Source organism: Pistacia vera, unplaced genomic scaffold (genome assembly GCF_008641045.1).
Source record: "Pistacia vera cultivar Batoury unplaced genomic scaffold, PisVer_v2 Contig583, whole genome shotgun sequence".
Taxonomy (NCBI): Eukaryota; Viridiplantae; Streptophyta; class Magnoliopsida; order Sapindales; family Anacardiaceae; genus Pistacia; species Pistacia vera.
This window is the reverse complement of record NW_022196427.1, coordinates 312,811-323,565: the sequence shown is the minus strand read 5'-3', so window position 1 is coordinate 323,565 and position 10,755 is coordinate 312,811. Positions and strand designations below refer to the sequence as shown.

The 10,755-nt window shown below is 35.3% G+C and overlaps 2 protein-coding genes across 2 annotated transcripts; one reads left to right on the top strand and one right to left on the bottom strand.

Moving 5' to 3' along the window:
* Positions 1–1,251: 1,251 nt before the first annotated feature.
* LOC116109574 (polyadenylate-binding protein 2-like) lies at positions 1,252–3,882 on the top strand. The gene is made up of 5 exons (XM_031395801.1): positions 1,252–1,316; positions 1,899–2,037; positions 3,012–3,203; positions 3,347–3,474; positions 3,580–3,882. The coding sequence occupies exons 1-5, from the start codon at positions 1,252–1,254 to the stop codon at positions 3,626–3,628; spliced, it is 573 nt and encodes a 190-aa protein (XP_031251661.1). The 3' UTR covers positions 3,629–3,882.
* A 1,440-nt stretch (positions 3,883–5,322) lies between these two features.
* LOC116109597 (phospho-2-dehydro-3-deoxyheptonate aldolase 2, chloroplastic) lies at positions 5,323–7,804 on the bottom strand. Its single transcript, XM_031395831.1, has 5 exons — positions 7,174–7,804; positions 6,771–7,048; positions 6,333–6,609; positions 5,981–6,226; positions 5,323–5,894 (listed from the first exon to the last, which is right to left on the bottom strand). The coding sequence occupies exons 1-5, from the start codon at positions 7,690–7,692 to the stop codon at positions 5,631–5,633; spliced, it is 1,584 nt and encodes a 527-aa protein (XP_031251691.1). The 5' UTR covers positions 7,693–7,804; the 3' UTR covers positions 5,323–5,630.
* Positions 7,805–10,755: the final 2,951 nt, after the last annotated feature.

Sequence of the window (10,755 nt, the reverse complement as noted above, 5' to 3'; positions counted from 1 at the left end):
TATTGGGTTGGAACTAGAACCGAACATGGGTAGTCCTGATTCCAATTTTTTGGAACCGGAATCATCGATCTGGGTACTCACCGGTTCCAGGTCTATCCTCTACCCATGCTCAACCTTTAGCTATTACCGATGACAAATAAATTAATAAATTACTTTTAACCCCAAATTAATAGAACTAGAAAAATAACCATCTTACTTTCAAATTTATTTCAATAACACATTTTTTTTAACATTCTTCTTCTTTGCAACACATTTTAGCAGGTGATGGCGCATGTTAGTGGTGTTGTCCCTAGTCGTTTTCTAGCACTTTTCGATGACAGAAATAGCCCCCTACCCCACTTTCCGACTCCTCGTCACCTCACCATCTCAGCACAATGCCACACCCCACCTCTTTCTCTTCTCTTTTCTCTTTCCCTTTCTCTTTCCTCTCCTCCACGGTGGATCTAGGTTGGATTGCAAGGATTGCTGTTGCGACGATTTTGGCTGCTGAGGGGGATTTGGATTTTTCTATCATAGGGGTGCAATCAACATATTTCAAACTTTCTTATTTGTCAGGGGTGCTTGTAAGAGAAATTTGAGATGTAGAGCGTTATTTTAAAATGCTTATTTTTATTTCAAATTTAATACAATGCAGATGCTTTACCAGTTAACTATTATATTAAATAATTTTCTATTAATTTAAGGATGAAAATATGGAATAAACATGTTTACTTTATAATAATATGTCAAGTACACAAATTTGACGCAAAATTAAACCCATTGTTTTAAAATCCAGCCCGACCGGTTGGACCAGTTGGATTGGGACCTGGCCGGGGGAGTCATTTCACCTAGATTCAATTGGGGTTGGATCAGGGATACTGTAGCAATAGCTGGGCCACCCGGTTTTAGGGGAAGACCAGCTTGCACCTAGTTTTCAAGCTTTAAAAATGATTCTTCTGTGGTTTCCCTTTTTTTTTTTCCGGTCTTTGTCGAGCCCTAACGCATTTTTCTCTCTTCCATTGTTGATTTCTTCATCTATCTCTTCAATTCTTCGCAGCACTTTCATTTCACTTCGGCTATTAAAAAAGTCTCCTAACCAATTAACGCAAGCAACCAGTAGCCTTCCCCAACAAACTATCAATACAATCCCCACCCATACCACCAAAGCAACACCATATTCCTAACTGACACATCAATCAAAGCCAATCAAATCAATTAAAGCATTTCAAAAACATGAAATCTTTTAAGGAAAAAAAATGTGAAGAAAATGGGATGGGCGGTTGTGAGGCTGTGAGAGGTATGGGCAATGGGGTGGGAAGAGAAATGGGTTGGGCAAGGTATGGGGTGCCATAGAGTGGTGGTGGGGGCATGCAACGACAAGATGGAGGTGGGGGATGCCATCGCTTAGATGGAAGTAGGGGTTGCCGTCCTTTAGATGGAAGTACGGGCTGTCGTTGCTTAGATGGAGGGCTACCGCCGCTATTGTCTATGGTGGGGTAAGGCCATTGACGATGGCTAAGTAGGACTGGCAATGGGGTGTGGGGTGATGGTTAACGACATGGTTGGATGGGGGAAAGGGTGGGGAGGCGGTGATTCACTTTATGCTATTGGATTTTTGTGAGGAGGCTGTTAGTTTTTGTGATTTGGCTGGGTTTTTTTCGATTTGAATGGAGTAGGCTACTGGGTTTCTACGATTTGGGTCGANAAAAAAAAAAAAGATGTCAAGAAAAATAAAACTCAAAAGAATGAATTGTTGAAGAAAAAAAATGGAAACAAGAAAAGAAATGAGGGAAGAATGAAAAACATGTTGGTTAATAGTGTATGAAGTGACACTACAGTGAAAGAATCACTAGTAAAAGGCATTTGAAAGGATCGCTGGAGTGGATTGAAGTAAATGCAAGTTAAGAGTTTTCAACTTGAACCAGCGAGAGGACAAAACTTCTTTTCTTTGAAGTTGAAAGGCATATTGGGCCATTCAATCTAAGTCAAAAAGCCCTGCTGCTGCTGGTGGAGTTTTTCATTGGAGCCTCTGAAATTTGTGGTCATTTACGATATGTGGTGAGAGGCATGCATTTATTCACTTCTTTTTCTTTTTTGGCTTCCTTGTGGCCTTAACTTGTTTGCCACTTGTTTACCGGAAGAATATTCGTATGTTGTTGATGGTACCTTGAACATGACTTGCTCTTTTTTGTTTCTAGTCCAGATTATTTCTATTCTAAAACTTTTATCAATCGTTGGTCTTTGCATTCCACAGCCTATGGCCACAAGTTTTCAATTTTGTATCTCCTATTAATCCAGATTATTTTCTTTGGATATTAGTTTGTAAGATTACTCTGGTTGGCATTTCACCTCTTTTGTATTCCATTTTTACAATAATTTGTTTGATAAGAACCTTTTTCATTTATCCGAAAGGAACTATGTGGAAATAAGCAGTCAGTTCCCAAATTATGCCGTTCCTATTATCTCCAAGATCAATTATGGACATACATCGATGTTATGTTGAAGATGATTGTACATAGTTGATTCTGCAAATAATTTTATTTGTATTTAGACTGCTTTTAAGTGAAAATAATACAGAAGAATTTGAAAATCAGAAGATAAAGTATATGATTGTATTTATGTTTTTGTGGATGCTGAATTGCTTAGTTATTGTTCCTTGCTGGAGAATTATCCTAAAGCTGTTGAAGTAGCTTGCTTTGTGGAGCTGAAATGTGTGTGATTAGTGGAGGGGAAATAGGGAGAATGGTAAAAAATGAAAATACAAAGATTTAGAGAGCGAGCATGGTAGCTTGTAAGTCAAATGAGATCATACTTGGTGGACTACATTCTTCATGTACGAAGATACAAGTGATTATCGTTGTGGAAAGTGAATGGGATTGTCTATTACTCAGAGATTTCTGTTGTGTAATCGATCGGCCTGTTTGCATTTTTTGTTCCTTTTGAATTGATACTGTTACAATTTTAAATATCTGAATTTGGGAGCTCTGATTGCTTTTGCCAACTAAAAGTCTTCAACTGAATTTGGCATGCAGGTTGATTATGCATGCACTCCTGAAGAAGTGCAGCAACATTTCCAGTCCTGTGGTACTGTAAACAGGGTAACTATTCTGACGGACAAGTTTGGCCAACCAAAGGGTTTTGCTTATGTGGAATTTCTTGAACTAGAAGCTATTCAAGAGGCTCTACAACTGAATGAATCTGAATTACATGGCCGTCAACTGAAGGTAACTCAATTTCTTCTAAGAAATGAAGTAACTTGTCATCGATGTGCTCTAAATGAAGAATTTTCAATCTTAAACCATGAATTAGTTTTTAAATTTCAAATGCTTTGACGATTGCATTAAAGATTGCTTGATGCAACATCCAGGTTTTGCCTAAAAGGACCAATGTTCCTGGGATGAAGCAGTATCGTGGAAGGCGTTTCAATCCTTACATGGGATTCCGGGGTAGGAGGCCATATGTACCTCCGTATTTTTACTCCCCGTATGGATACGGGTAATGTCTCAAGCAATGCTTGGTAGTTCTGTTTGGTTAGCGGTAACATTGTCATCTTACCTTTTGACTCATTTACCTCATTTTCATCTCTGAAACCTGCTGCAGGAAGGTTCCTAGGTTCAGAAGGCCAATGCGATACATGCCCTACTATTAGTAGACTCTGCTTGTGTTAAAAGAGGATTGATATTTAAATTTTATGGATGGTTACATCCAGGAATTTCAGTTTTATGTACTGTGTTTTAGATACTCGTTTGTTATTTATGTCATGCATGGTCAACTTTATCAACATAAAAATTATTGAATTTCTAGTGGAGCTTAGACAATGAATCAGTTCCAGGCATGCCATTGTGGGAAACGTAGATCATGGAATTTTCTTGTTAAAGACCTTTGCAATTTAATTAACTTCTTTAATCAATAAATTAATTAATTGATTCCAAGTTGTATGAGCTATACATAATGTTTTTTTATTAATGGGTTGTGATTTTAACTCGTAAACTTTTGTATTAATAGTCCCCATTTTTATTTTATTTTTTTCATATTCAATTTTACCATATTGAACCTCAAATAAAATAACCATAAAGGACAATAGATTTTTAAAACACTCACATTTAGTTTTATATTTTTGTTTTTCTCTTAAATCTTTACTTGCATAAATCATAACCCTAATATTGTTATCAAGACAGAATATTAAAAAATGACTTAGCTTAGGCAATAATATTCATAATCTTGTCCTAAACTACAATTATATATATAGCTAGTATACAGAAAGAAAAAGAAAACAACTAAGATGGAGCATCCATTTTGATTTTTTATGTCACCCAAACGTTACCAAGGTGCCTTAATTTAATTTGTTGATCCTCCTAAAAATGAAATGATTAATGATCTATTGGCTCCCCGCAGCAGTATATGCACTTGCTGAATTCGACCCACCCTCTGTGTATAGTGATTTTTTATTCCATCAACCACAAAGTTGTTGTGGTTGATGGAATAGACTGGTGGTCCTCGTTGTGGTTGATGGAATAGACTGATGATGAGGACAATTATTCAAGCTCCATGACGTCTGCCCTTTCTCTTAAAACACAATCTATGGTTTCAAAAAACAAAGACAAAAGGGAACTTAACATGAAAAAAATTGTTACTATAGATCTTGATAAAAGATTATGTTGAAACACAATGTTCCATTGAAGAAGAAGGTTTCTGCTTTTCTGAACTTTGTTATATTTTTAACAAAGACATTTGAAGGTTTCTTTCTTGCAGATGCAGTTGAAGGTCATTGATTTCAGTGCAAGAAGTTGGTGTGTCATAATGCGAAATGGAAATATGGTTTTGATATTCAGATAGGCACATGGTGGAAATGAAATGATCTGAAGTTCAACTATTAAACAACCAACTCCATCTAATTCAACATGTGCCAACTAACTTTCGACCCTCTCATCAAAGTTTTCATATTCTTCAAGTACAATAAATAAATAAATTTATTACAAATAGAAAAATTCTAATTTAGATGCCACTTTTGGAAGAAAACATGCCCCACTAATTTAATATAATATCAGTCTCTTCTTCATTTTTTATTGCTGAAATCTCCTTGACACATTGTCCCCTAAAGTTTTTGGATTCTCTATATCGTTTCTTTCATTTTGGCTTAATTTTCAAAAGGTTATGCTTATTTTTATGCCTTTATTGAGTGCTTGATAGCGGCTTGAAATACCCCATGGCATGGCCTGTGCTGATTAATTATCATCTTTTATCAGTTTAACATATATAGCAGTAGCACTCGTCTTCGTGTAAAATATTTTGTTCCCAGCTGGAATTGACAAAATAATAAATCGAAAGAAAATAAACTGAAAATTTATGACATGATAATGGCTTTTCTTTATTTCTTGTAAAATTTCAAACAATCACTTATTCAAGTTACATAAAAATTCAAATACATATTCTGAATGAAATATAAAATTCAACACCAACACCTTAACTTTGCAGGATATTTCATGTTGCTTTGCCTTTTGAATTCATTTCTCTGCTAATCAAACAATAAGTGGTGGGTAGCTGCAACAGAAGGGTTTGGTCGAGACCCATTTATTCACTACCAAATATTAAGACAGATTGGCAATCACTAAGAAGTCGAAGTGCATGAGATTGGACATATTTGAAGTGATTTAAACTCCCATAGACAGCAAACGTTGGGTTCCGATTCTTCTTTTTCTGAGGCGCTCAGCAATGATAAAGGAAAGCTCAAGAGATTGAGAAGCATTCAGCCTTGGGTCACAATGTGTGTGATAGCGTGAGCCCAAATCATCGAAAGTCACCGTACGAGATCCTCCGATGCACTCTGTCACGTTCTGCCCGGTCATCTCTAGATGGACACCACCTGGGTGGCTCCCTTCTTGTTCATGAACATCGAAGAAGGCTCGAACCTCAGCCTGCCAACAAAAAGGTTAACCATCACCATCATATTTTAATATAATGTTCAAGCAAACAAATGGTGTTTGGAGGAAATTAACCATACCAAGATTGCATCGAAGGGACGTGTTTTGAGCCCACATGGTGCCTTAATAGTGTTTCCGTGCATTGGATCACAAACCCAGGTCACAATTTGACCAGACCGGCGAACTGCCCTGATCAAATGAGGAAGCTTCACTCTCATGTTTTCAGCTCCCATTCTGCAAATAATTGTGATCCTTCCAGCCTTGTTGTTAGGATTTAGAATTTCGACGAGTTTGACTAGCTCATTTGGATCCATTTTGTTGCTAACCTGAAACATAAGTTTCACATAAAGTGATTAGAAATTGATCAATTGAAGTAATACTTCCAATTATTCCTGAACAGATAGGTTAAAGAGCATATTGAATTGCAAGTACCTTGATACCAAGTGGATTGGCAATTCCTCTGAGGAACTCAACATGAGCACCATCTAGCTGGCGAGTACGCTCGCCAACCCAAAGCATGTGAGCAGAGCAATCATAATACAGGCCGGAGGTTGAATCTTTTCTGGTGAGTGCTTGCTCATAAGGCAAAAGCAAGCATTCGTGAGAAGTCCAAAAATCAGTTGATGTCATTATAGGATGGTCAACTGTCAGCCCTGCCGCAGCCATGAATCCTAAGGCCTCATCTACGCGGTTAGCCAGTTCGTGGTACCTGATGAGCAGCTTCATATTTTTAACTTTTAAACAATACAAACTCACTTTCTAAGTGAAATCATAATCACAATCCTATAAATTTCTTTGATAATTGAAGTAACATTGTTTTAGAATCTTAACTTTTTTGGTTATAAACCAGTTCATATTATGAATAATTACCTGTCTCCCTGCTCACTGTGCTCAGCAAAATCAAGATTCCACTGAGTGACTCTCTGCATTGCAGCATAACCTCCAGTTGCAAAAGATCTAAGAAGGTTAAGAGTGGCTGCAGCTTGGCAGTAAGCTCTAATCATCCTGTTAGGATCTGGAATTCTTGATTTCTCATCAAAAGCATCACCATTTATGTTGTCTCCCTTGTAACTCGGCAACTTCACTCCATTTATCTCCTCGAATGGATCTGATCTTGGCTTTGCGAATTGACCCGCCATTCTTCCCACCTAAAATTATCCAATACCATTTTCAATCATTCAATTCTAATCATATCTCATTCAATTCACAGACAAATGTTGAATAAAGTAATCAAAACTGATGCATAAAACATTTTAATGAAAATGTATTTAACCTTAATCACTGGCACTTGCCCACCAAACATAAGCACAGCACCCATCTGCAACAAGATCCTGAAAGTGTCTCTAATATTATTGGCATGGAACTCCTTGAAACTCTCAGCACAGTCACCACCCTGAAGCAAGAAAGCATTTCCCATGGCAGCTTCTCCAAGCTTCTCCTCCAAATTCCTCGCTTCTCCAGCAAAAACAAGGGGAGGAAAAGCTTCCAAAGTATTCAAAACAGCCTCCAATTCCTCCTTACTCGGGTACTCCGGAAGCTGCAATGCCTTCTTGTTCTTCCAGCTTTCCACTGTCCATTTCCCAGACCCCGGAACGGCGGCAGGTGCTGATTCTTTCACAGCAACCTTGTTGTTGGTTGGTTCCGCCGCATGGACGGCTGTGATTGGCTGCAAAGACTTGGGCTTGGAGTTGGAGGGAAGAAGAGAGAAAGAAGGTTGGTGGGGCTTGGGTGACAGAGAGTGAGCATTGGCGTAGAGAGACTTGGAAGAGAGAGTTGTTTGTGAAAGAGCCATTGCTTAAAGAAAGTAAAGTTTAGTTTTTTGATTTAGTGTTGTTGTCTCTCTGTTTGCAGAGAGAGTAGGTGGAGGGAGATGGTGAGGCTCTATTGAGGAGGAAGAGAGGAGTGTTGGTGGGGTTTTATAGGGTTTTTTCATACAAGAGAGTTATGGTTGGTGGAGTTCAACAGTCAATTGGAGGATGCTGGGAAGTTAGTTAGGAGTAGGACTGGTCTTTTCGTAAATATAATTTTTGAAAAATATAATGGGATAAAAAGGAATACCACCCTGTTTTCCTATTATTTAATTCGATTTATCTTTTTGACAACTCAATGGGAGTTAGATCAATCTGATAATCTTTTTAGACATTTTGACATTTTGTTGATAATAAGCCTAGTTTTATTGGTGTCTCATGGTTAGGTTTAACTAATTAGTTTATTTTATCATTTAATAATTTCTGTATATATATATATACAAATTTAAAGATATTTTTTATTAATTGTAATTTTAAAGAGAAAATTATAATATTTTTAGGATAAAAAGGTAAAAGAATTGAACTTTCTTAATATTAATTAGGCATTATTTTAAATCCCTTGAGGTTTGGTCAAACATTTAAACCCCCTCAGATACTAGGAATTACGCAAAAACCCTCTGTTATATGTCAGAAATTTTCCGTTACTTTACACATCAGAAGGGCAAAATGGTCATAACAATTTAAAAAATAAGTAAATAATTAATAAAGAACTAAAAACTTAAAAATTAAAATTGTTGAAACTAATGAAACTGACAAACGATAAGGGGTATTGCATAATTCTTGGTACTTGAGGGGATTTTCATGTTCGATCAAACCTCGAGGTTTAAAGTTATCAGGCATTAATTAAGAGAGGCACATGGGTAAGGGAAATTTAGTGGAGAATCAGAATCTAACGTACAAGTCATAGTAAGAGCTTAAATAAAATACCTACCAACTGGTGCTTGCTTATTGGGCCTTATAATATAATTCATTTAGTATTAATGTTGTCGTGTTATGATATCAACATCGCCTTTGCAAATTAATTTTACTTCAATTTCTTAATAAGATAACAAAATGAGGAAAAAAAGATTGAAATGCATGCGTAAAGATAATAAGGGTGATAAGCAATCTTTGTGTAAGGGAAATGACAATTTAAAGATGAGTAAATTATAATTTTAAAACTCTAAGAGGTTGTCCTGACGGTCAAGAATGTTTGTTTTCTTTATTGAGTTCTTGACTTCAAACTTTAGATCCACCTATCACGTTGTGGTTAATCTGATCGTTTAGACTTATAGAGCGTTCAATGAATTTTAAAGATTAATTGAAAAATGCGTAAATTAATCTAAACATCTCGATTACCAAATAATAATAATAATAATAATAAATTATAACTTTTAAGTTACCAAAAGGATGTGTTAGATTGATATATATATATATATAACTTAAGTGTCAATAATCCAACGATTCTCAAAAGTATAGTGAGATTATGAACTTGGTATCCATAGTAGGACTGCCCTTTATAAAGTGATAGATACAGTTGATGAATTCGGAACTTTCTATTTGAATTTGATGAATCATTAGACCTACTTGACTTGTAAGTCTTTCTATGGCAACACTTCAACTCAACTACTTGCACTCATAAATTAAGTATATAATATTAAACTAACAAATTTTCTATACAAATCTCTGCATATATATAAATTAATTTGACAAAAAATGAATATTGAAAAAGTGAAAGTATAAAAGTTAATAAACACATTATTTTTTGATATTTTATATGAATTGTTCATAATTGTTGATCTAATGATGATAAGATATGATTATTAGTTGACATTAAATATAATTACATTTTAACTTCTTTCATATTATCGTTGAATTAATAAAAATAAACAATGTACATGCATTTTTTAAAATTTAATAAAAAGTTGAAGTTACTTAACCCGCAATCCCATAATTTAACATGTATAATATCAATATTAGTTTAATTCTTTTAAACTTAAATATTATCTAATAATATAACCTTTTGGTTTAGTGCTCATTGTTCAGTGCAACCGGTCAGCAATCCAACAATCATGCAATACATAGTTTTAATGGAGGACTTCTTGTTTGAGCCCTTAATTAATTCAATGGACCATATTATGGAGACACTTGGGACCATGGAAATTAAAGTACCTCACTGATTAGAGGAGCTCACAGACTCATGATTGGAGAAAGTAGAAGCCACACATAGCATATGTGGCCAATCCCCCCTTGCCGCATCCCAACATATATATAGAGTATATTCCTTCTCTATAATTTCAAAACCAATAACATGTTTACTAAACATAACTATCACGTGAATAATTTAATTAACGTGACCTAAAAAGTACTTGTTAATCCACAATAGCACCAATGATTTGTATTAACCGTGGTCGTATAATTTGTGCATATAAATACTTTTGATTAACTTTTATGTAGTAATATTATGTGTAGTATAATTTACTCAAATAGAACGTATAAAAGAAGAGTTTATTAAACCAACTTAAAAAACATTCAAAAATGCTTATAACTATAAATAAGTTCTTTCCATCATTATATAAACCCAATCATATAGGTTAAGACTTATCTTGATCCAATGGTTGAAAATAATAATTAAATATCCAGAGTAATTATTTATTTAGTTGTTGAAGACACAATCTCAAAAGCATAGATCGATTAAAAAAACATGTGACATTTACGAACAAAACATACTCAATAAAAAAGACAATTAACATGTGTTGTGGTGGGAGAACAAGCCAAAACAAAAACAATTAATAGCTCTACGGGATTGACACGTTCAACGGTTTGTGTTGCGCCACCGATATGTATTATATGATATGATTTAGATATTGTGCCCAGAAATTCACATGGGAAAAATAGTTGCTGCATGTGCTTCCCCAAATAATTGAGATATTCAATATTCTTTTTATTATAAAAAACATTTGATTTGATTTGTAATATTTAGTAATAATTGATGGGAAATTCTTACTGGCTGTTGCCGTAAACTTTGTCTGTCTTCTTGATCCAACTAAACTTCAACCGGACACGTT